This window comes from Ovis canadensis, chromosome 3, assembly GCF_042477335.2.
Source record: "Ovis canadensis isolate MfBH-ARS-UI-01 breed Bighorn chromosome 3, ARS-UI_OviCan_v2, whole genome shotgun sequence".
In the NCBI taxonomy this organism is placed as follows: domain Eukaryota; kingdom Metazoa; phylum Chordata; class Mammalia; order Artiodactyla; family Bovidae; genus Ovis; species Ovis canadensis.
The window spans coordinates 226,512,709-226,538,105 of record NC_091247.1 but is presented as its reverse complement, the minus strand read 5'-3'; the positions used below and the strand labels follow the sequence as shown (position 1 = coordinate 226,538,105).

The 25,397-nt window shown below is 55.8% G+C and overlaps 1 protein-coding gene across 8 annotated transcripts in view; it reads right to left on the bottom strand.

Moving 5' to 3' along the window:
• PARVB (parvin beta) overlaps nt 1-25,397 on the bottom strand; it is a 113,463-nt gene that overhangs the window by 33,122 nt on the left and 54,944 nt on the right. For all 8 annotated transcript variants that reach the window (XR_011255355.1, XM_069581720.1, XM_069581718.1 and 5 more), the window contains 3 exons: nt 21,399-21,488; nt 17,490-17,560; nt 5,175-5,277 (listed from right to left, as the gene is read on the bottom strand). Coding sequence is in view for 7 of the 8 variants with exons in the window: in XM_069581720.1 (XP_069437821.1) it covers nt 5,175-5,277; nt 17,490-17,560; nt 21,399-21,488 (264 nt within the window). In the remaining variant the exon portion in view is untranslated. The remainder of the gene's footprint in view (nt 1-5,174; nt 5,278-17,489; nt 17,561-21,398; nt 21,489-25,397) is intronic.

The window sequence follows — 25,397 nt, the reverse complement described above, 5'->3', positions numbered from 1 at the left end:
AGGCAGGTGCAAAAGTCATCGCGTCCAGGCTGGGCACAGGCAGGGCTTCTGTTTGGCGAGTGGTCCCCGGCAAGGTTCTGTTTAAGGCGTCTTCTCCAGAGGCCCCTGTTTCTTCAACACGGTCTCCCCACATCCTCCCCTCCCTCAACCAGCACAAGAAGCAGCAGTTTAATAGCCCCCTTCAGGACCCTCTGATCACACAGCAATACCTGCCGGGCTCAGGACACGCCTTCACTCATTCATCCGTTCACTCACTTACACAACAGTTACTGAGCACCTGCTATGTCCAGGTGCTGTCCTAGGGCCGGAGGCAGCACAGACCAGGGAGGGCTCTAACGCAGGGGTCATGGGAGGTCAGCCACACCTAAAGGGCATCGGCTCGTGTGGGGCAGGCTATGCTGGAGGCAAACAAAGCAGCTCAACAGAGGACGGAAGTGGTTCCCATTTACGCATTTTCATTCCCCCCATCTGTATCTAACAGGTATGAGCTGAGTAACCCGCCGCTGTCTGTCCACACGTGTGCTCACTTGCTCTGTCGGTCCGACTCCCTGCGACCCCCATGGACTCCGCCAGGCTGTAGCCCGCCAGGGTCCTCTGTCCACGGGATTTTCCCAGCAAGAACACTGGAGTGGGTTGCTGTTTCCTCCTCCAGGTTGCCCATATGAGCCCCCAGGCACTCAACAGCCAGGGATAGGACGGAGCAGAGGCCCCTGGGGAAGGAAGCGGGGCTGCAGAGAGCCTCCTCACCCACCAGGGAGAGACGGGGAGCTGGGCACGTCTCTGCGGTCCCTTCCAGCCAAACCTGCAGACGGAATGTCCCGGGGGAGGAGAGGCCGTCGATGTAAAAGGAAAGGAAAGGGCAGGAGCTCGCTAGAGCTGCCATCACAAAGCACCATAGGACGAGTGACTTAAACGTGGAGATTACTTCCACACCGTCCTGGAGGCTAGAAGTCCAAGATCAAGGTGTCAACAGAGTCAGTCTCCTCTGAGGCTTCTCAAGGATGTCGGCTTGCAGACATCCTCACCTGGCCTCCCGTCTGTGTGTGTCTGCATCCTCATCTCCTCTTCTTAAAAGGACACCAGTCTGAAGGGTTTAGGGCCCACCCCAGTGACCTCACTTTAACTACAAAGATGCTGTCTCCAAATACAGTCCCATTCTGAGGTCTTATGACTTCAGGGGGGACACACCTCAGTCGATAACAGAAAACAAGGCGGTTGGTCGAGCCTGATGCTGCCTGCAGTCACGTCTCAGGAAACTCCCTCTGTGGGAGAGAAGAAGTCCTTGGCCCCCCGTATCACCTGCAACCATCTGCCCACTGATGGGGCTTTCGGGAACGGCTCAGGGCTTTGGCGTGGCCAGGACCCCTCTCTCCCGAGCCTGGGAAGAGCCAGAGGAAGACAGGCTGGGCTCTCGAGGGGGCAGGAAAACATGGGCAAATACGGGGCTCTGGATACTTATTACGGAAGGAGGCGTCTGCCTTTCCTCCAGGGGAGGGGAGAGCCTGAGTCCAAGCAGGACGGCAGCCAGCCCGGGGAACCCCTCACCGCCCACAGGTGGTCCCCCCGGACAACACTGCCCATCCAGGAGTGTCACCCCCTGGAACCTGCCCTGGCAGAGGGTCTGGCAGCTGCTCCCAGAATCCACTCTTAGGGAGAGGGATGCACGCAGGGGCCTAGTGGTGACCTACAGCTGGTCAAGCCGGGGTCTGCTCTCTGTCCTCATCTCCCCCCCACCCCGGTTCCTCACCCCTCCTGGCTGGACCCTTCAGAATCCTGTCCTGGCCCCTCCTCTGACCACTGACCCCCCCCCCCCACCAGGGCCCTGTCCCCAGACCTCTTCTCTCTATATAGAATGAGTGAAAGTCGCTCAGTCTTGTCTGACTCTTTGTGATCCCACGGGCTACACAGTCCATGGAATTCTCCAGGTCAGAATACAGGAGTGGGTAGCCTTTCCCTTCTCCAGGGGATTTTCCCAACCCAGGGATGGAACCCAGGTCTCCCACATTGCAGGTGGATTCTTTACCAGCTAAGCCACAAGGGAAGCCCAAGAATCCTGGAGTGGGTAGCCTATCCCTTCTCCAGGGGATCTTCCCGACCCAGGGATCAAAGCCAGGTCTCTCACATTGCAGGCGGATTCTTTACCAAGCCCGGAAATCAGGTTTTGGCCTTGACATTCAGCCAACCTCAAGTGTTAGCTTTCTGTCTTTGGAAAGCAAAGAGCTCAGTGCCTCCCTCAGTGTCACTGCTGGCAGCCCTGGGCCCCAGGGTCATGTGATCCCGTTGGTAACTGCAGCACCTCATCAGCGCAACAGCTTCATTAACACGACCCAGCAAGACCTTGTGAAGTTCCATTAATATCTGGATAGTCTCCTCCATTGTTCTCTTCTTCAAACAAAGTGCTATGTCAAACCACTTGACACACAAGAGATTTTAGAACTGCCTTATCAAGGAGCACTTATGCAAGACAGTCAAACAGGATGGAGCTGCAGCTCCTTGGGAATAAAAAGGCTGCCTGAGCCAATGCGGACCTCTTGTTATACATTACAGATAACAAAACGGACGTAGCAGGGCTCACGGACGACCACAGCCGTTTCGGAGCAAGTCTTGCATTTGCTGAGACCAACAGAAGGGGGGACCCAAAGGGTGTGCCTTGAACAGACAAGGACTTCTTACGGGTTACCTGCTCTCAGACGCGGCTGTGGCCCTACTCCAGGGAGAGTGCGGGCATCCTTTACCGGGATCTACGGCTGAGATGCAGGGGCACCCTGAGAGCCAGACTCCCATTGTTAGAGCTAAGGCTTAGGGACGCAATTTTTTCAAGTGGCTGGGTGAGTGAAGCCATGGCTGCATGCAAAAGGCATCAGAAATAGAAGAGTGAGTGAGCACCACCCTTTTATGTCTGCTTCTGAAAATATTAAAAAGTATCTCCTTTGGGCAGTGAATAAAGCAGCGATTCAAAGGACTATTTCAATAAAGCAGCGTCATTGCCAACAGCTAAGTCTTCAAGTCCAGGAGTCAGGGGGAAGCTAGGTCTTTACACAGAGAAGGAAGGAGGGAAGCTGATGACCCTGAGCAGCTTCGGCACCAGTGCAATCCTTGTGGACAGGGTCAGCCCAGGACCCACGCCCTCCTCCGTCCTCCGCTGAAAGTAAGCGTCTATCATCACAAATGTCCATTTCAACGACCTCAAGAGCAACCTAGCACGCGACGCACTGAGAACCGCGGTACCGACGATACAGCATGAAGCAGCAAAGCTCCAACCGACATTTTTAATAATCAAACTGCGGCAGTGACTAAACAATCTTGACAACATTTCGGATTTGCTCTCACACCAAAGTTCACTCTAAGATGTGCGCTCTCTGCTTAGCCAAACAGAGGTTTAATTCTTGGTGCAGGGTGTTCAGCCAAACACTGAATTTGGACACTCCCTGTGAGTGGGGCCACCTGGTCCCATGGTATTAACCATCTCAGCCGTGCCTGCCTCCACTCTCTCCCTGCGGTTGCCCTGGGCAGGATGGGCATCTCAGCCCTGGCAGATGGCACACCGGCCTCCCCATCCCCACCCCCCTCGCTACTCCTGAGGGCTTTCTCATTCACTGGTTGCTCAGGCCACAGTCCTGGCCATCAGCTGCCAGCTTTAACCTCCAAAATATCCTCCGCTTCCACCGCACACCGAACCACCCCATCCAACGCCCAGGGAGCTGTGACAGCGCTCTGACTGACTCCCCCGTCTCCCCCTCCTGACCCTGCTCCCTGCCGTTCTGCACCCAGAAGCCCAAGCGACCTTTTAAAGCACAAACTGCGATCTCATCACGGCCCTGCTCACATCCTCAGGTGGCTTCCTGCTACGTGTAATAAAAGCCTCTGTCCACCAGGGCACGTGGTCTGTCCACCGCGCCTCCTGCAGCCTCCTTCCGCTGCTCTTTAAACACTACAGACTCCTCCTCTCTTCAGAGTCCCGGCCCGGAAGGTTCTTTCCATGCCAACTGGTGCAGAAGTTGGCTGGGATGTCAGCTCCCCTGGGGGCTGCCCCAGACCACCCAGCCTTTCCAGCCCACCCAGCTCCGTCCCTTGTAGACCTCTCTGATTCTCTGCATAGTGCTTGGCACTCTCTCTGTTGTGGCCACACCGTGCGGCTGGTGGGATCTTAGTTCCCAGACCAGGGATGGAACCCACGTGCCCTGCAGTGGAAACACGGAGCCCTAATGAGTGGGCTTCCAGGGATGTCCCAGGCATTGTCTTAGACCGTCAATTTGTGTCTTAGAGCATCAGTTTGTGTTCACAACAGCTCTCTTTCTCCCCTCTGGCAGAACAGGCATCGGTGGTGGGGCGCGGGGACCTTCCTCTCTTATCTCCACTGAGTCTCCACACCCGCCACCCGGTGGGTGAAAGGGCGTTCGTTCAGCAAACGAAGGAACAACCCGAATAGACACACCCTCTCCTTCCTCACGCGCTTTCCAAGACTGACTGAACAAGGACACCACGTCTTCAGAGCCGGGTACGTGACACGGTCCCCACGGCCTCCCAGGCTCCCCGCCCAGATCACACTGTCTGTAAGCACTGCTGTGCAGAGTGCGCAAACCAGCCCGTGGGGACTGGACTAGAGGAAGGACGCAGAGGCTGAGCCGAGTCCACGACCCGGGCAGCTGCAGAGGCTGCGTCCTGTGGGTCCGCAGCTGCGTCCCCATCAGCCTGCTTTCCCCAAGTATCTCTGCCACCAAAAGCACCCACTAAATCCCAGGTGCTGACTCAGACCCCCTTGCCCCCAGCACATCCCTGCAGAGCAAAACGCAACCCCACCCCAGTGCTGGCCCCGCCTGGAAGGAGTGACCCTTCAGGTGGTTTGTGGGGAGACCCCTGCACAGGACAGCACATGTCCATGGGGTCATTAAGGGGCAAGGAGAGTGAGCAGATGGGCCCAGAGAGCAGGTCTGCACCCCACCAGGGCTGGGATGGGCCACTAGGAGGCGAGTCCCAGTGGACAAGGGAACACTGAGTCTTCCAGGCCACCCTCACGGGGGCCTGAGAGAGGGGACCTGGAGCCCAATCGAAGCTGAAGGCCCAGGGATGCCATCTGGGAGCCGAGGGCTCAGGCCCACGGCTTATGGACAAGTGACTGATAACGCCACATACAGCACGGTCCAGCTCCAGGACCACCCCTCCCGGGGACTCACCCAGCAGCTTCTGCAGCACCTGCCCGTCGTACAGGTCCTCCTCCAGCTGCTTCACGATGATCCTCTCCTCCACCAGCACGCCGTTGATCCAGTCGATGAGGGCCTGCGGGAGGACGGGAGTCACGGCCTCGCTCGCTGGTGCCTGGAGGGCCAGGCGGTGACCAGAGCGCGTGCAGAGGGGAGGCACCCCCGGGGCAGGGGCCGGGAGAGTCCGAGGGGAGAGGCCAGCTGCTCTCCGCGCCCCCACCCCCGCCAGGCTGCCGGGCGTCCTGCGGGATTCACAGGAGGCCGGGCGGAGGGTAGCACTGGGGGGAAACCGGCCGCCTCCCAGAGGGGAACTTGGGTGTGTGCAAAAAGTCAGCCGAAGGAGACGATGGTATTCACCACAACGTGGGAGGCGAGGGGAGCAAGTGAGGAAACATCGGTGACACATGCGGCCCGAGGCGGGACACTGAACCGTAAAACGTCCACACCCGTCCTGCCCTTAATACCCGCATCAAAATCACATGAACCTGAAGCTACAAAGAGAAGGGGTCCCGAGTGGCCGCAGCTTAGGGCTCTGAGAACCGGCTCCCAGGGGCACACTACTTTTCTAAGGCTTTACAGAGGTGGAAGCCACATTCCACACAACGCATCCTTTTAAAACGTGTGATTCGGCGGTTGTCAGTAGACTCACAAAGTTGTACAACGGGCACATCACCCTCTGAAGGACAGTTCCATCCAAAGGAAACTCCGCACCGTCAGCAGTCACTCCTCCTTCCGCACACCCTCGACCAGCTCCTCCCAACCACAAAACTGCTCTCTCTCGAGGGATTTGCCTGTTCTGGATCCTTCATATGAATGGGAATCAAATCGCACGTGATCTTTCGTGTTGGGCTTCTTTCCCTTGCCGCTGCTGCTGCTGCTAAGTCACTTCAGTCGTGTCCGACTCTGTGCGACCCCATGGACAGAAAAGCCCGCCAGGCTCCTCTGTCCACGGGATTCTCCAGGCAAGAACACTGGAGTGGGTGCCATCGCCTTCTCATTCTCTCCCTTAGCACGAGGTTTTCAAGCTTCACCGACATTGCAGCACATGCAGGGTCCTCGCTCCTTTTTACGGCTGAGTCACGGTCCGTTGCTCAGAGACACACACTTCACGGATTCATTCACCGGGTGATGGGCATTCGGGATGTCGCCCCTTTGGGCCTAGTGTCAGCCGAGCTACAATGAACACGGGCGTGCAAGCATTACCTGGACACAAGTGTTCATTTCTCTAGACCAGCCTTTTCCCAACAAGCTTGTCTTCAATTCACCGAGTTTAATATATCATAAAAGAAGACAGTTTCAACTGTGAAGATATCTATGGAGACGCAGGATTCTCACTGAACAGAATCTCATTTGGCCGACGCTGCTTAAGGCGCTTCCCCTCAAAATGAAAGCGATGCCCTGAACAGACTTGATCAAAAATGTATGTAAAAAAAAAAAAAAAAAAAAAATGTATGTAGTCCACAGCTTCCCTGTGGAGCAAAACCAATAAAACTGTCTAATTGGTCCCAATGACCTCCTGGAGATGGGCACTGATTGGTCCTCTCGGAGAGAAACGGAAAGGGCACAAATCCAGCCTAGAGTGTCCTCTGTCACCCTCTGATACCACGCCACCTGCAAAACCGGCCACAAAGCAAATTTCTGTGGAGTATGTTCTATTTTCCCTCTAACTCAGAAAGATTAAATCAGACACACAATCCCATGAAGAATAGAAGTAAAAGTAAATTAAAGGGAGGACTGGAGGAAGAAAGAGGTGCGCAGCCCTGCGGCATCCTGGTTCTGCCGAAGCCGCCCCAGCAGGGTGGCCGGGAGGGAGGTGGCCCCACGCTGCAGACCTCCTCCATCCGCCTTCTTCAGGGAGGGAGCATCGGCCTGGGAGGCTGGGAGCCGGACGTGCCCGCCCAGGGGCCTTCTCTCCCTGCCTCCAGCATCCTCCCGTCACCTAGCTCCCGCCTCCACTGACCACCTTCTCAGTGTCCGTGTGTGTGTGTGTGTGTGTGTGTTTGGGGATCCCCATGACACCTTCCCCTCCTCCGGATCTTCAAAGAAAACAGACCTGGACAGCTCCTCTCCACTCTCCTCCAAGGCCAGCTCATGCCATCCTATGATGTCCAATGCCTCCCTCCTGGTCCCAGTAACCCCCGAAAGGTCCAGCCCATCTCTGCTCCATCCTCCTGCTAGCGTGCTTCATGAGCATCTCTGATTGAACATGCTGCCCTCCCCCACCAACTCTCAAATCTCCTCCTTATATGAGAAGCAAACAGGATACCGTGCCCCAGCTTCAGGAGCCTGGATTCTACCCCTTTATCCCTTCATCCCACTTCCTAACTGCATCCACTTCTCACCGTCTCCTCTCCCACCGCCCTCGTCCAAACCACCTCCCCAGGCCATTGCCACAGCCCCGCCGACCAAGCATGCTGCCTCCTCGCTGGTGCTCTTCAGATCCCCACTCTCCTCTCTGCCCCAGGCTTTTGCACGTGTTAATCCTTGCAGCCTGAGCGCACCTCCTCCTGCCTCCCCCACTGACTGGCCAGCTCTCACTCATCCATCAGGCCTCAAGCTCTGCGATCATCCTCTGAGAGCCCCTCCACCCGGCCCAGGCCACATTCCCCAACATGGCTCTCACTGCACTCAAGGGCCTTTCCCCAAACCTGTTCATGTTTGCAGTGAGAACACAACTTCATTTTTAGCTGTCTCCCTGCTGGACCTGAAGCTCAGTGAGGGCAGAAACTATGGCCTCTGGTCTGTGGCTCTGTCTCCAGCACCCATTGCTCACCACCTGGCACTGAGTCCATCAGTCAACCCGCTGAGCACCCACTGTGTGCCGGGCCGAGCCCGGCAGTCCACCCGCTGAGCACCCACTGTGTGCCGGGCTGAGCCCGTCAGTTAACTTACTGAGCATCTACTATGTGCCAGGCTATGGGAATAAATCAGGTGAGGACTCTATCCTTGAGGATCTTACCTTCCAATCAGACATGACAAGACAAATGCACACCCCATCGGGCTGTGATCGATGTTATGGAGAAAAATAAGTCAGAACAGTGTGTTAGCCACTCAGTCATGAACAAATCTTTGTGATCCCACAGACTGTAGCCTGCCCGGCTCCTCTGTCCACAAAATTCTCCAGGCAAGAATCCTGGAGTGGGTTGCTATTTCCTTCTCCAGGGGATCTTCCCGACCCAGGGATTGAACCCGGATCTCCCACACTGCAGGCAGATTCTTTACCATCTAAGCCACCAGGGAAGCATGGGTGGCACGAGGTAAAGAATCCACCCGCCAATGTAGGAGACGCAAGAGATGTGAGTTCGATCCCTGGGTCAGGAAATGGCAACCCACTCCAATATTCCTTGCCTGGAAAATTCCCTGGAAAGAGGAGCCGGGCAGGCTACAGCCCATGGGGTTGCAAAGGGTTGGAGGCGACTGAGCCACGTCAGAATACGGTGGAGAAGCCTGACGGGCACAGCTCGGCCAGGTGACCCAGGTCCACATTACAGGATCAGTCATGTCGTCACACGTGCCCTGGTGGGATGGGATGAGGGACCTTCACCTCTGTGGTCTCCCGCCCCAAACCCATGACTCTAAGAAAAACACCAGACTAAGCCTAATAGAAAGACATCCTACAAAACCCCCGCCCAGCCCTCCTCAAAACTGACATGGTCATCAAAAACAAGGCCCCCACAGCACCCAGCAAAACCCGACAGGTGCTACAAATACCAGGTGTGTGTGCACCTGCTCACTCAGTCCTCTCCCACTCTTTTGTGACCCCGTGGACTGTAGTCCACCAGGCTACATTCCCTGGGATTTCCCAGGCAGGAATCCTGGAGTGAGTTGCCATTTCCTCCTCCAGGGGATCTTCCTGACCCGGGGACTGAACCCATATCTCCAGTCTCCTGCAATAGCAGGTGAGTTCTTTACCACTGGGAAGCCCAGGTAAGCAGGGATGGCTAATGAGGCTCCCGAGGTGGCCGATCAATTTTGGCTAACAATTTAAAAGATTTCGCAGGCAGAATTTTAAAGTGCCCCCTAAGACATCAGTGGTCAGGCCCATAGGATCCCTCGGACAGCGCAATGATGGGACTGTACTCTGTGATCAGGCTGTTATGGGATAGCCTGACCTCAAGAAACAGAGACTGTCCAAGGGCCTGACCTCATCAGGGGAGCCCTTTGACTCTGGATCCAGAGGTCAGAGATCCAGAAGTCACAGAGGGATCCAGGAAGGGGAACGCTGGCTGTGGCAGTGGAGAGTGAGGTGGGTGTCTCCAGGAGCAGAGTCAATTTCCGCCACCCCAGAGCCTCCAGTAAAGCACTTGGTGCGACTGACACCCTGATTTCAGCCTCAGGAGACCCTGAGCAGAGGACCCGGGCCAAGCACACGGATCCCTGGACCTCAGAACTATGAGCTCACTAAACAGATGTTGCTTTAGGCCACTGAATTGGTAAAAATTGATTTACACAGCAATAGAAAACTAATACAAACAGCATTCCACTGTCACAAATCCAAGCACGAGCCTCATAGACCAACAACAGTACACCCTATAAAACCAGTGCGCTGCTGACCTCTGGGACCTGCACTTGAGACCCAGCTCCCCTAGGGTGTTTGCTGTGTGACCTGGAGCCAGTCACTTAACCTCTCTGGGGCTTCAGAGTTTTCATTAAAAAGAAGACAAATCAGTTCCTATCCCTGTGTGTGCTGTGACCAAGCAATTTCCTTTCCAGAAGTTTCTCCCAAGGTGCCAGTCCAAACGTGCTCCTAGACATTTTCTAGCTCAGAAGCGATTCCAAATTTTGTGTAGAAAAAGCCAAATGCACGAGAGAAAAAAGCCCGGAGGGATGCAAATTAAACAATTGCCACTGCCTTCTGTTTGATTTTTACATCTTCCAGGTTTTCAGCAGTATATATTATTCGGTAATTAGAAAGAATAATAATAGATGCCATTTATAAAAATTAATTACTATCCAGATGGCTTCTCTGCCGAAACTGACAAGCAAATCCTAAAATGCAAATGGAAAGTCAAGAGACCCCGAAAAGCCAAAGCAATCTTGAGAAAGAACAAAATTGGAGAACTCACACTTCCTGATTTCAAATCTTCCTACAAAGCTAGAATAACAAAACGTGACACAGAGGTCAGTGAAACAGAAATGGGAGCCAGGAATAAACCTCATGTTACAGTCAACTGATAGCCGTGAGGGCGCTGAGACAATTCAACGGGGAGAGAACGGTCTTTTTAACAAATGGTGCCGGGACAACTGGATATCCACATGTGAAAGAATGAAAGTGAACGCTTCCTTTATACCACATGCAGAAATCAACTCAGAATGGACGTCCGACTCTTTGCGACTCTATGGACCATGTCCATATGCTCCTCTGTCCATGGGATTCTCCGGGCAAGAATACTGGAGTGGGTTGCCATGTCCCTCTCCAGGGGATCTTCCCTACAAAGGGATTGAAACCAGGTCTCCTGCATTGCAGGCAGATTCTTTACCATCTGAGCCACTAGAGAAGCCCATGATGTAGCCACAGGATGGAATATTATTCAGCCATTAAAAAGGAATGGGGTTTGGACACATGCTACAACACGGATCTTAAAAAACACAATGCCAAATCAAAGAGGCCAGACACAAAAACCACTTACTGTATATTTCCCCTTAAACAAAATACCCAGAATATGAAAATTACAGGGATGGAAGAATGCTATAGAGACAAGTGGTTGCCAGTGGCCAGGAAGGGGGATTCAGGACTGAGTGCTGATGGATATGGGGTTCCTTTCTGGGGGTGATGAAAAGTCCTTGATTGATACAGGTGATGGTTGAGCAACTCTGGGAGTACACCAACAACCACTGAATTGTGCAGCATGGGAATTCTACCTCAATACACCTGTTATTAAGAAGCTAATCTCTAGAATGCAGGTGCTAGCGTCTGCCTCTGCAGGGGTCACAAACCTCCGTGACCTCACCACCCCTGGAGCTCTCTACATGTCAGAAGCCCCCTTCTGATTTACTCAGCATAACCAGCAGCACCTAGTACATGTAGACACCATCCTAGGTGTTTAAGCTACAAACATGACCTAGTCTCTGTCTCACATGGGTCGCAGATGCTTGCTGGTCCTCCCACAGCCACTAGAGGGAGCTGGTTCCTGCCCCACCACACCTCCACCCACTGAGAGTCAAACTCCGATTCACCTTCTGCCACCTCTCTGATCCCACCTCTGACCACCCTGGTCCTTGCTGTCGAAGCTCCAGCCACACTGCCTCCCTCGTTCGCCCTCATATCTGCCAGCACGTGCTTCCAATGGGGCCTCTGCACTTGCTGCCGCCCTAGGTACCAAACAGCAGGTCTCCGCTCAAACGCCCACCCTCAACCACCCCACCGGAAACAGCAGGGAGAGGAGACCACCCCGCTTCTTGCTTTAGGATCCTCCCAAGTGCTCACACCACCAGGTTAAGCATTTATCCATCCCTGGACACATCCATCTCCCCAGCTGGACTGCCTGCTCAAAGACATCGTCCCAGGGGTAGACTAGGAACAGAGCCTCGAAGGTGCCCAAACCAACTGCAGAGCTGCCTCCGGACCTACAAAGATCTCTTGGGCACACAGACCTCTGCCTCACCCAGGACACAGACTTGTCGGAAAACACACAAGAGATGTCTCTGCTATGAAGAGACTAAAACTTCAAAAATTCCCATCTGGATCTCTGACCTGGTCAAAGTGCAAATACGAAAACGAGACAGAAAAGGGATAAAAGTCAAATTTCACCCAACAAGCCACAGAGGTTGGCTCTGAGAAGCAAAAGCAAACCAGCCGCCCCAGCAGAGGCGCAGTGACCCCGGCCATCACCAGTCACCCTATCCTTGTACCATCCAGGTCACCCATCTCAATCCTCCGCTTCACAAAAGACTTTATAGATGGCAGCCGTCCTTATGTTTTCGAGATGTGCTCATTTGCAATCCCCGACTCCCACAGGCACGTGTCTAGGACGTGGTATTAATGGTGCCCTTGGCACAGGGCTATTCGCATGGACCTTCCACAAGCTTGCTTAAACTAGAATAAAAAATTACTTCCCTGTGTTCTGTCTGAATGATAATCAGGGCCTGCAGCCTGTCTCCCCCAAAGCTATGACAGTTATGTTTTAATCACTTCCAAATACGCTTGTCATGGCTTAACTCACTGAGGATGCAGGCTTATTACAACCCGCAGACACATCAGCAAGCATCTCTGCCCAATGAGGACGGCATCATCTTCTGCCCAGAAGACCATCCTTGTGCAGCTGACTTTCTTCTTAGGGGCGAAAGGAGCGAGCAAACAGAACTTAGTAACCCAGAAGAGGCTTGTCCAGTAAACTGGGGGATGAGACGGGAGATCTGCTCCTGGGGGAAATGCCAGCCCCAGGGACGACACCACCTGCCAGCCTGGGGCCAACATAGCCACCAGGGTGGAGGCCCCTCTCTGGTGATTTACTCTGGAAAGCACAAGAACTGCCATTCTTTCTTTCAAGGATCGTTAAAAATACAAAGGATCTCATCTGTAAACTGCTATCCTCCCCGGGTAGCACCAGCTATTCACCCTGTGAGAGTCAGGGCACTCCTGGAGGACGCCAGCTCAAAGAACCATAGGACGAAACCCATGCAGAGAGGACACAGGAGAAGTCTTTCTTGAACCTGCAGGACACTCACTTCTAAATGTGAACCACAGACCTGCCCGTGTGCCTCACACCCACGTTCCAGTGCCCAACACAGCACCCGCCAGACAGCAAGCACGTAGCATCTCATGTCACCCCCAGGCATATGGATGGGCACAACGGTTCTCCTACTCCAATCCGAACCGGGATTTGAATCCAGGAAGCGGACTCCAGAGCCCACCACGCCCACCCCTTGACACTGTGTCATACACAGCAGATGCTCAAAGACAGTGCTTTAATGAACCGCCTCACCCTTAACGCCCGGCTTAGCCAGAGCCTGGTGTGCTTGTTGGTTGGTTTGTTTTATGGGAAGCAGAGAGCAGCTCACCATGTTTTAAACGGTGACAGTCCAGAGGAGGGAGGTTCAGTGAGGCTAAGTCTACAGAGAGAGACAGGACAGGGGCCAAGACAAGAGGTTAAAAATTGCAGGTGATGGAGAACAGAGAAAAAGCAAGGAGACTGTGCTTCCTCTGAAAGGTCCCACTGGCCCCAAGGCTGGGATGTGGCCAGCTGTCAGGAGGTCAACTGGACCTTACTCTGACCTGTTCAGGCCTGCACGTGGTCCAAGCCCTGCACCGAAAACAACTGCTTCTGGGCCGAATCCCAACAGAGGTCCCTAGGAGGTAGCCTGTGCTGGGACCTACTCAGATTTAATCAACCAGAAGCCTGGACCATCAGAGTCTAGGGCTTCCCAGGGGGCACGAGTGGTAAAGAACCTGGCCGCCAATGCAGGAGACGAGAGAGAGGTGGGCTGGGCCCCTGGGTCGGGAAGATCCCCTGGAGGAGAGTACAGCAACCCCCTCTAGTGTTCTTGCCTGGAGAATCCCATGGACACAGGAGCCTGGCGGGCTATAGTCCGTGGGGTCGCAGAGTCAGGCACGACTGAAGCGACTTAGTACACACACACAGTGCAAGACGGGCTTTCTGAAAAGCAGTAAGGATCACACAGGCAAAGTGGATGGAGGTCTGTCTGAACCACCAGGCTTGGCCATCCGCCCCTCGCTCCCGGCTCCCCAGGGCTTCTGGCGAACCGCCTGCATCATTACCCATAGGTCCCGCCAGCCCTTGCCCCCTCATCCCAGAGCTCGCCTTCTCAAGATTCGGATCCTGGAGGTCTGAACTGAGGCAAAAGGCCTGTCCTGGGCTGGGCTGCACCCTCCCCCGGGTGGTCCTGATGCAGACCCTCACAACCAGCCACCAGCCCAGCTCCCCAGTCGGTGCCACGGTGCACGGTGACCTGAGGGCACCGGGATTCAGCGGGGAGCAAAACTCGAACGGTCCCCAGTGTCAGTCCCCGTCCCCTCTGTTCTAGAGGGACGAGAAAGAACAAAACCAAACAAATGAACAGGCAAGTGTCCAGGCAGCAGGAATTTGAGGCAAAGAGGGCAAGAACATGGAGGGCGGGGTGGCACGGGCAGAGAGGGAGCCAGAGAATCCACCCCTGCGGAGGAAAATCCAAGAGAAAACCAAAGGCTGAAAAACAGCGCTCCAGGCAAGGGGCTGCGGGCGCAGAGGCCAGGCACGAGGTGGGGTCCCGAGAGCCGCCCTGGGAGGTGATCTCCCAGCCCCTGGCATGTCCTGCCTGACAGAGCATCCTGGTTTACACGGGGACCTTGGCGGGCAGGAGAGGACCAGTGTCTGGGAGGAGTGGGCTCTCAGAACTGCCCATCAGGCAAGAGAGGGAGAAAAGGATATTCCCCACCCCTTCCGGTCTTTAGTCCTCCTTGCCCCCCAAGGTATTAACGCCCCACACTCCCAGCCTCTCCAGTTGGCACACTCTACACCCCAGACATAGGCCTGTACCTGAACTGGGAATCCGAGGGACGTGGAGCTGCCAGAGCCTCCTCGGGACCCCATCGGGCTGGCCCTGGATGCAGAGATGCTGTGGTCACTCCGTGTGGGCTGACCAAGGACGCGCAGCTACCCAGCGCTCACCCCAAAGAGGCCAAAACTGCCTGCAGCCTCAGGAGGCAAAGCAGAGGCGGGTGGGGCTGAGCGAACCCAGAAGGGGCAGGAAGCGGCTCTGGATCCCACAGAGCAGGGAGGGGGCTTGTTTGTCTGGCATCCCTGGGGTCCAGCTCAGCTCCCCGACTCCCAGCCAGGGCTCAGGAGATGAGGACTCAAAGGGACAGACTCATTCGAGATTGGACACTTCACACCGGTTCACAGGGTCACCTGGGGCGGAGGCGGGGAGTTACTTCTCTCTGAGTCCCCGTGCGGATGTAAGGATTGCACCCGGCTCCCTGGGACTTGTTTCAAGGAGTTGATGCTCACGGGCTGTCAAGCTTTGCTCAAATGTCGAAGAAGGAAAAAATCAGAGCGGGCACGTGATGGTTCATTTTAAGTATCAGCTTGGCTGGGACGGACGCCAAGGCAGCTGATGAAACATTTGTTCTGGGTGTGTCTGTGCTGGGGTCTCCAGGAAGAGATCGGCATTTGACTCGGTGGCCTGAGTAAAGCAGAGCGACCCTCCCCAGCATGGGAGGGTAGCACGCAATCCAGGAAGGGCCTGAACTGGACAGACAGGTGGAGCAAGGCTGCACTCTGCCCTCTTTGTGCCTGGGGCGTCCATAGCCTGACCTCTCGGACCCACTCTCCTGGGCCGCCATTGACAGGGCATATTAAGGGACTTCTCTCAGACGGTAAAGCGTCTGCCTACAATGCGGGAGACCCATGTTCAATCCCTGGGTCGGGAAGATCTCCTGGAGAAGGAAATGGCAACCCACTCCAGCACTCTTGCCTGGAAAATCCCATGGATGGAGGAATCTGGTAGGCTACAGTCCATGGGGTTGCCAAGAGTCGGACACGACTGAGCGACTTCACTTCACTTAGTCTCCAGCTTCACGTGAGCTGATCCTTATAATAACTCTCTATAGAGAGACAGAGATATGGATAGAAACACAGGCAGACAGAGAGACAAGACAGGTAGATGGAGACAGAGAGAAGTGTAGAGGAGGGCCACCTCCCACGGGTTCGGTTCCTCTGGGGAACCTGACAAGCACAGAACAGACCCTTCTCCTACTTAAATGCCGCCCACGCTGGTCCAGGGGTTGAGAATCCGCCTTCCTGTGCAGGAGACGGGGCTCCATCCCCGGTTGGGGAACTGAAATCCCACATGCCTTGAAGCAATTAAGCCCGCACACTGCAAGCACTGAGCCCGTGCGCCAAAACCAGAGAAGCTCACACGCCGCAACCAGAGAACCCCGCGCGCCGTAACCAGGGAAGCTCATGTGCTGTAACCAGAGAACCCCACTCGCCATAACCAGAGAACCCCACTCTCCATAACCACGCCACAACCAGAGAAGCTCATGCGCCGCAACCAGAGAACCCCGCGCGCCATAGCTGAGACCCGACAGAGCCAGATAAACACACAACTAACATGTCACACACATCACCCGTGGAGAGCACCGTGGTGGCAGGGCCATTTTTCCTCACCAACATTCTTCAGTTCAGGAAGAAAACAAAGTGGGATTTGGCGGGGGGAGGAATCTCGAAACGAGGCGATTTAAGTCGTCCAGCATCAGCATGTTGGGATGGGCCCTAAAACAGGCTGGAGAAGGAGACGGCAGCCCACTCCAGTGTTCTCGCCTGGAAAAACCCCCTGGACCGAGGAGCCTGGTGGGCTGCCTTCCACCGGGTCGCAGAGTGGGACACGACTCAGCAACTGAGCACACCACGCTCGCACTAACACAGATGTTCTCCATTTCCATGTTTTAAACACTACAACTTGCAAGGCTCTGTTTATCTTGGAGAAGCCCTCGTGAAAAGGCAGCTGTGTCCCAACTGCAGTGGTTAAGGGGGAGACACTTTTGAAAAGCCCCCTTTGATGGGATGTGTGAGTGGCACTATCCTAACTGGCGTCTGCCCAGCCCGAGTCTGCTGGGTCGGGGCTCACAGGGTGAGGATGCTGACGGAGCCCTTGCCATCCGGGGGATTACCTCTGAAGCCCTGCTGTGGTTGAGATCAGAGCAGTCAAGGTTCAATCTGCGCTTGGAGCCGGACTAACACTACCAATGAACCCTCACTGCGAGGCGGGGCTCAAGAGACCCCTGCGGACAGACGCGTGGCTGCAGCGGTCCCTGGGGAGCCCAGAGACGGCACCCATCCCCCACCCTAGCTTCCCTGACTTTCAGGAACTAGGTGGCTGTCCTCTGGCCTCGCCTGTCCCCGAGCGTCCAGACGCAGCTAAATCTGCCCACTGTCCAGAGCAGGGGTGTCACCATCCGATGAGGACCTGCAGGAGCATCCAGAAGAACCCATGGGCCCGCTTTTCAGAGCCTCCTCTGAGCTCCCCTCTCGCTCCAGAAAGAGTCTGAATGCCCTGATCTCGTCTGCAAGGCGCTGCGAGAGTTCACTGCAGCTGCTCATTCCCAATCTTAAGAAAAGGGTCCCCGCGTCCTTAGGTACAGCACAGGAGGGTGAGAGGGCCATCTGAGAGCCCCTGGGGCCGGGCCCCCTCGGGAGACGCTCCAGGCCATCCCGTCTCCCCACCCTCCACCAAACATAGCATCGAGGCCCCTTGACCAGCCCCCCGGCTTCGCTGCTTTGACCCAGAGGAGCCTGAACCCAAAGTCTTGCCCTCACAGGACACCCCAGCCAGGAGGCTCACCCTCACCTTGACCAGCTCCTTGAATCTGGGGTCGTCCCTGGAGGTGGGGTCGATCACCGTGCGTTCCTCGTTCTCCTCTGTGGGGACAAAGGACAGGCAGGTTAGTGTTGGTGGGGGCAGCTGGCTTCCCTCGCACAGATGGGGGGATCGAGAGCAGAGGCACCCCCAAGGTCTTCTCACGGAGCAGCCCTGCAGCCAGGCACACGGCCGAGGCAGGAGGGCCTACCTTCCAGGAAGCCATGGGGCACCTACCCTGGTATTTCGGGAGAAGCGATGGGGTGCTGGGGGAGCACTGATTCAGATCCGGAGAAAAGTCACTATAAATAAACCTGAGGAAGAGTTGTCCTTCACCAAGAAAGCTTGCTACTACATACGATGGTATGGACAAAAACATTTGGCGGAAGGGGTACTAAAAAAAAAAAATAGCATTTCACAGCAAAGCGTGTTTATCCATGTTCTGTTTCTGTTTTGTTTTCCCTCCATGTTTGGCCTTGACCACGGACCACGGGCACCAGTGAACTTGGACAGAGAGGTGACACGGGGGTGTGAGTGGACACGCGTGCATGCCCTGTCGCTCAGTCATGTCCGACTCTGACCCGTGGACTGTAGCCCGGCGGCTCCTCTGTCCATGGGATTTCCCAGGCAAGAATACTGGAGCGGGCGGCCGTGCCCTCCTCCAGGGGACCTTTCTGACCCAGGGATCGAACTTGCATCCCCTGCATCGCAGGCCACTGAGCCAGCAGGGAAGCCCAGTAAGTGGACAGCCAAGGGGAAAGACTGGCCGACATCAGACACGACACAGGACAAAACTGACCCTGAGCGTTAAAAGGGGAGAGAAGAGGCCTCTGGCCCCTGGACGCGCAGGTAGAGATGGCCAGGGTCCCGGCCTCTGGCCCCTGGACGTACAGGTAGAGATGGCCAGGGCCCCGGGGCTCACATAGGCCCCCACGACTGGGACCCTGTCCGTGTCGGTAGGAATGAATGGCTTTGAGTGACAGAGACTTCACAACGGCAAAGTCCAAAACCTGGCAAAGCGCAAGCACTATTCTTGGAGTCGCGCAGACCTGATGCTTGAGAGGGATGCTCCAGGTAAGCTGCAGGGGCCTACACAGCGGTTCCTGATGAGGCCCCAGCAGCCTCCCACCCCACTCCTGGGCTCAAGGCCAACATCCTCCACGCAGCCGCCCAGGCCCTCTGCAGCCTCTGTTCCCAGCTCTTCCCAGCGCCCTCCAACCCAGTCCCTCCAGACTTTGCTCGCCCTTCAGCAAGCCTCTCGCCACTGCCAACCACAGGGCCTTGGCACATCCTACTCCGTGTCCAACACCCTCTCCCCCCACTTCACTCCCCAGTCGCTCAGCTCTCAGCTCCCAGTGCTGACTAGGCTGGTCCTTATCAAAGTCACAAGAGCTTCAGGGGCCAGCAGGACCTTGCAGGGCAAGCTGAAGAGCGCTGACTCGCAGCCCAGGAGCAGCGGTTTAGGCAAACGGTAAGACAGGAGAGTTAGGGCCCAGGGAAAGGCAGGTTCAAGGCATCGTGACAAACAGTAACCTGCCCCTCGTTTATGGTAAATCCATTTTCTAAGCGCTCCTGTTGGTCTAAAGCGGGTCCTCAGCCAGGGGCAATTGTGTCCCCCAGGCCCCCAAGGGACCCACAGCAATGTTTGGAGACATTTTTCATTGTCCTCAGTGGTGGTGCAGGGTGGGGTGGGGTAAAAGCTACAGGAATGTAGTGGGTGGAGGGGAAAAGGCAATGGCACCCCACTCCAGTACTCTTGCCTGGAAAATCCCATGGACATAGGAGCCTGAGAGGCTGCAGTCCATGGGGTCGCTAAGAGTCGGGCACAACTGAGTGACTTCACTTTCACTTTTCACTTTCATGCACTGGAGAAGGAAATGGCAACCCACTCCAGTGTTCTTGCCTGGAGAATCCCAGGGACGGGGGAGCCTGGTGGGCTGCCGTCTATAGGGTCACACAGAGTCAGACACCACTAAAGCAACTTAGCAGCAGCAGCAGCAGCAGTGGGTGGAGACCAGCGATGCTGAGCAAAACCCTGCAACACACAGGACAGCCCCTCCATTAAAGAACTGTGTGCTTAGTCGCTCAGTCGTGTCCAACTCTTTTGTGACCCCATAGACTGTAGCCCGCCAGGCTCCTCTGCCCAAGGGATTTCCCAGGCAAGAAAACTGGAGTGGGTTGCCATTTCCTTTTCCAGGGGATCTTCCCAACCCAGGGGATCGAACCTGCATCTCCAGCATTGGCAGGTGGATTCTTTACCACTGAGCCACACTGGGAGTCTCCCCGACATCAAAGAATTATGCCGTGCTAAATGTCCCTAGTACCCGGGGTCGGCGGAGGGGAGAGAAACCCTGCTCTGGATCTGGGTGATTTGCAGACAGTGCTTGGCAGTTTCTCCTGGGAGAGAGTCACCTGCCTGGGCAGCAGCTGCAGCCAGACTGAGGACGCAGCACAAGAGGGTCTTCAGAGAGCTGAGGGGAAGCCCCGGAGGACCCACGCGTCTCTGAGCCCGGCCAGCACTTGGCCGCAGGTCGGCTGTCTGGACGGCCTTTGTGTTTCTTTCTTACTAGTTCCCGCTGGCCTGGCCTTGTGCTGGGAACCACAACAGAGGCATCCACCGGGACGTCCCTTTGAACCAGGGATTGGAAAGAAGCAGAATGTTCCAAGACAGCCTTCCAGATCCATCAGAGCCCAAAGCACGCTCTAAGGAAACACGTGTCCAGGCCGTCACCTCATCAGTGTTGCCGGGGACGTGGTCCCGGGGAGGTGGGCGCAGGGCCAGGACTACTCGGCAGGTCCCACCCGCAAGCCCCTGGTGTTGGGAGGCCCCTCCAGCGTGCACAGGGACGGGGCAGGTATTGATACTTTCTCTGATTTTCTGTAATTTTTTAACTCTTTTTGGCGTGCACGCACTGCTTTCTTCATCTTGCTTTTTCGCCGCACGGGGCCTGCGTTGCTGCGTGTGGGCTGCTCTCAGGCCGCAGTGCATGGGCTCCACGTTACGACGGCGCCTCCCGCCGCTCCTGTTCTCGCGTAGCTCCCTTGTTAAGGCTCTAGGGTGTGCAGGCCCCCGCAGCTGCAGCACGAGGTCTCAGCAGTTGCAGCTCTTGGGCTTGGCTGCCCCACAGCGAGTGCAATCCTCCCAGACCAGAGATCGAACCCGTGTCCCCTGCATTGGCAGGTGGAGTCTTATCCACTGGACCACCAGGAAGTCTCTTCTCTGTATTTTCAGATGCTTCCACATCCTGGGGCCTTAGGGACTTACGGGGACTCCCCGCTCAGAGCTAGCTGACTCCCAAGACAGCAAATGTGTCCCCTGTGAGTGCCTTTCAACGCAAACAACCAACCCAGAGCCCACCCCCCACACCAGTGAGCTCTCTAACTGAGCTCCCGTGGGGCTCTTACACACCCAGTCAACAGCCCCTGCCCTAATCACCTGAGACCAGGTACGGACCCCTCAGGGCAGTTCCTGTGTCCCAGAGGCCCCTGAAACTACCCGAACCAGCATATCAAACCTGCTCATGAACCTGCCTCACCCACTCTGTCCTGTGAAAACCACAATAAAGGCGTCTGCTCACCCTTCCCTGACACTGCTGCCCTCCCCTGGCACCCGGGGAACCGGGAGTGCAACAAACCATCTTTTCAAGGACAGCTGGCTCCCCGATCTCTTGGCCCATCATACTTAAATACTAATAAAGCTGACATTTGCAACCAGAGAGGCCGAAACCTACAAGGGAAAGCTCGCTTTGTTCCTGCAGACTTTTTTTTAAACACGACCTTGAGCTGAGAGCCCGCTGTGAAGTCTGATCACAAGGCTCCTCATCGGCCCCTCCCAGACCAATCGCACACCCAGGGAAGTGCAGCTCGCCCAGGACAAGGAGCTGGCGGAAGCGACAGTACCGAGCAGGGAGTCTTCGGGGTGGACTTCCACTGGGGCGGGGCACATGGGCAAGTTGATGGCATTCTTCCCTTCTTCCTGGAGGTCACTCACTGTCAAGAGAAAGAGAAAGGGCAGAACCAGTGAGTATAAATGGACTAGAGTGGCCTCACACGTTGGCAGTGGAAACAAAGAGAAATCAACTCGTGTTTTTAAGGCATTTAACAAATATTCCTAAATGGCTGGTTGCCCAGAAAGAGTCCGAGGAAAAAAGCCCCAAACCAAGAATATATTCTACAACTCCTAGCCCACGCCGGAGAGTGCCCAGTTCCGGCCAAGCCCTGCCAGGCTGTTCTCACCGCTCTTCAGAACACATGACTAAGACATGGAAGCTTCTGGATGCTTCCAGATCTTGCCCAAGGCTGCTGGGGTGGACACAGCTTGGATTGCGGTGACAGGGTCTGAGAAGGCAGGGTCCCTCCCCTGACTCAGACAGTTGTGGACTCCGGGTGTGAAGACCCTCCCTGCAGGCACACAGGCAAGCCCAGAGTCAGAGGCGGTGCGGCTGTCCGTGGCCAAGTTCATGGGACAGAATCCTGCTGGCCCAACTCCCGGGGATGCCCAGGGTTGGGGGCGGTGGAACACGCAGCAGAGTCTAACAAACTGGACCCAGAGACCTGGAGTCTCCTGAAGCTTCACAGGGACTGCAGGGCTGGCTACGCAGTGAGTGGGGCGGCCTCCATCTACGGAGCAGAGAAGGTCCCCTGCCGCCCCACCACCCCACCCCTGTGCTAGAGACCCTCCAAGAAAGTAGCTCGAGTCTCACTGGCCAGGGGGTCACCCCGACACCAGGGGGCTCACAGCCTCAGCCTTCAACACCACGTTTCTTCCACTGGCCCCAACTGCGTCAGACCCCAGGCTCCAGCCCCCTGCCCCCATGCAGTGGGGGTAGGGGCCCCGGGATCTGCCCTCTTTCAGCCCTTGGCTGAGAACCGCTGGGCAACAGTTCCCCACCACGGACCACACAACCAGCCTCTCCCTCAGTGATCTCCAAGGACAAGGGCCCAGGCTTTCTCCTCCGCTTTATGTATTTATTTTTAATAGTCATTGATCTACAATGTTGCGTTCGTTTCAAGGCCTTCTCCTCTGTAACGAAAAGGCCTTAGAGGTGGAGACCTCCTTCCCCGTTCAATATCGAGGTCACCTTGAACATCGCCAATTCTGGGACCTGAAAGGGCAGGGGGACAGAGAAGCCAGGTGACAGGCACGATGGCCTCGGGGCAGGCAGGCATGTCCGGGAACCTCTCTGCCTGTCTTCTCAAACGTCAGGACCCCCGCAAGGACTGAATGCAGTGATGAACATGAGATCCTGGGGTCAGAGCTGGGCACGCAGCGGGCTCCCTGGGCTCAGCCACAGACCCAGCTCTGGGGCCAAGGCCGCCTCTGCCCTGCATGAGGACGACGGAAGTAGGGCCCAGGACGCCGGCTTCCAAAGTCAGGAAGACCCTGATACAAAACTAAAAAGCCAGGGGGTGGGGCGAGGCTCTCCTGCACACCCACAGTCTATGGAAGCAACGATTCTCAGCCAAAAGGTGGAAACAGCCCATGTGTCCCCCGACAGATGGACAGACACACCAATGTGGTCCAAACACACAACCGAACGTTATCCGCCCACAAAAAGGAAAGGGATTCGGCACGTGCTGCCACAGAGCCATGAGGACACTGTCCTAAGGAAGATAACCCAGACACGAGACGGCAAGCCCTGCATGATTCCACAGACACGAGGTCCTGAGAGTCAGATCCAGAGCGACCGAAAGTAGAATGCTGGGTGTCCGGGGCTGGGGACGGAGGGCAGTTATGGGTAGTCAGGGGGTAAGGGGGGCAGATGGAAGAGGTCTGGAGGTGGATGGGGTGACGGCTACACATCAATGTGCATGTACCCCATCCCACTGAACTCCATGCTTAAAAAGGGTTAAAAGGGTAAATTGCATGTTGTGTGTATGTTACCACAATTTAAAAGGAGAAGAAAAAGTGGGCCCCTGCCAACAACCGTCTCGTCTGGAAGGCTGATGCCCTGCAGCTGAAGGCATCACAGTCTCTCCCCCGCCCTCCGCCCCACATCCTAGGAGCGGACAGCCACCTTTTTATCCCCGCATCCTTGGCCGAACTCTGTGCAAGAAGCAGACACATGGGAAACACCTTCACGAGCAAATGGGTTTGAGACGCACACACGCCCGCCTGGCTCCCCAATCCAAAGATCTCCAACCAGTCACTCAGACCCCCCGAGAAAACAGACCAAGTTTCAGCAATTACTTTTCCTGCAGAACTAAGTTACAGAGTCTTTGCACCAGCAAAGAGCTTTCCAAGGCAGAAAAGGGAAGCGGGGAAAGGAGGTTTGTCACAAAAGTCCTCGCATATACAAGAGGTGGGCAAGGGGACGTGGGCAGCGGCTGGGGCCCCTTACTCCTGCCTCCTGGGCCGATGTCACCAACGGAGAACAGAGAGGCCAGGGAGGTCCCTCCCGGTCAAGTCTGTCTGCGATGGTTCTGTTCTCCGAGGAAGAAAAACAGAAGACACTGGTGTCATATGAGCAGAGGGCTGCATAGGCGGGCTTCAAGTCCCAGGTGAGCCAGGCAGCTGAGTCCTTACAATGAGCCCACAGCTCCTCCCAGAAGCCCCAGAGCTGCCTCTCAGGTCATCCACACACCTGGACACCGGGCCCGGGCCAGAGCGACCAGTGGTGGGTGGGGGTGCGGCAGGTGTGGAGATAAAGAGATGCTTCCAGAAGTCCTGCCGCCTGATCTCAGCAACGGAGGCGTGGAGGGGGGAGGCCGCGGGAACGGCATTTTCAAAGCAGAGAAACTGGGTCACATGAAAACAGAGAAATTTTCACACCACCCTTGAACATCAAAGATAACACTAAACAGGGCTCGGGATCTGGCGGCTTTAATGGATGAGAAATGCTCGCACAGACCCGCCCAGAACTCAGGGCCAACAGCACATTCCGCAGGCCTGTGAAGCATAAAGCCCCGAGGAACACAAGTATGGTCTGTGACCACCGAGCCCCGGTTCAGATCTCACCATGCCCTCTGCGGACGTGTGGCCTCCAACAAGACCCTTCACCTTGCCCAGCCTCAGTTTCCCCATCTGGAACATGGGGAGGCAGCAGCACTTACCTCTTAGGGGCTTCTGAGAATGAGTTCATCCCAGGGAGAACCAGGGAAGGCTTCCTGGAGGAAGCAGTATCTGAACTTGGCCTTGAAAGACCGAAAGAAGGAAAAGGGACTTTGGGACTCCATGCAAAGCCCATGGATGACAGATCAGAGAAGGGATTCTGGAAGCCCTATGTGGCGGCCACGTCCATGCTGAAACCCAGCAGGGTTCTTCAGGACTCTGCTATTATTCACGGCTTGGGAACCCTGGGGGACACAGCCCCTTCACCAAGGAGCCTTCAGTACAAACCTAATGACAGCCTTCTGAGGGTCAGTCTGGAGTCTGGAAGGAGGGGCATCCCTTGAACCATGGCTTTTCCCCAAGGCCTCCACTTTGCCAGGTCAGTTCAGTTCAGTCGCTCAGTCGTGTCCAACTGTTTGCGACCCCATGGACTGCAGCACGCCAGGCCTCCCTGTCCACCACCAACTCCCGGAATTTACTCAAATTCACGTCCATTGAGTCGGTGATGCCATTACACCATTTCATCCTCTGTCGTCCCCTTCTCCTCCTGCCTTCAATCTTTGCCAGCATCAGGGTCTTTTCAAGAGTCAGTTCTTCGCATCAGGGGGCCAAAGTATTGGAGTTTCAGCTTCAGCATCAGTCCTTCCAATGACTATTCAGGACTGATTTCCTTTAGGGTGGACTGGTTGGGTCTCCTTGCAGTCCAAGGGGGTCTCAAGAGTCTTCTCCAGCACCACAGTTTAAAGGCATCAATTCCAGGTCAGCGGCTTTCCGCTAATCCCGGGAATATCTTGGCTTTGAAAGCACTGGTCCATCTGCCAGAGAGTCAGACACTTCAAAGACTAGAA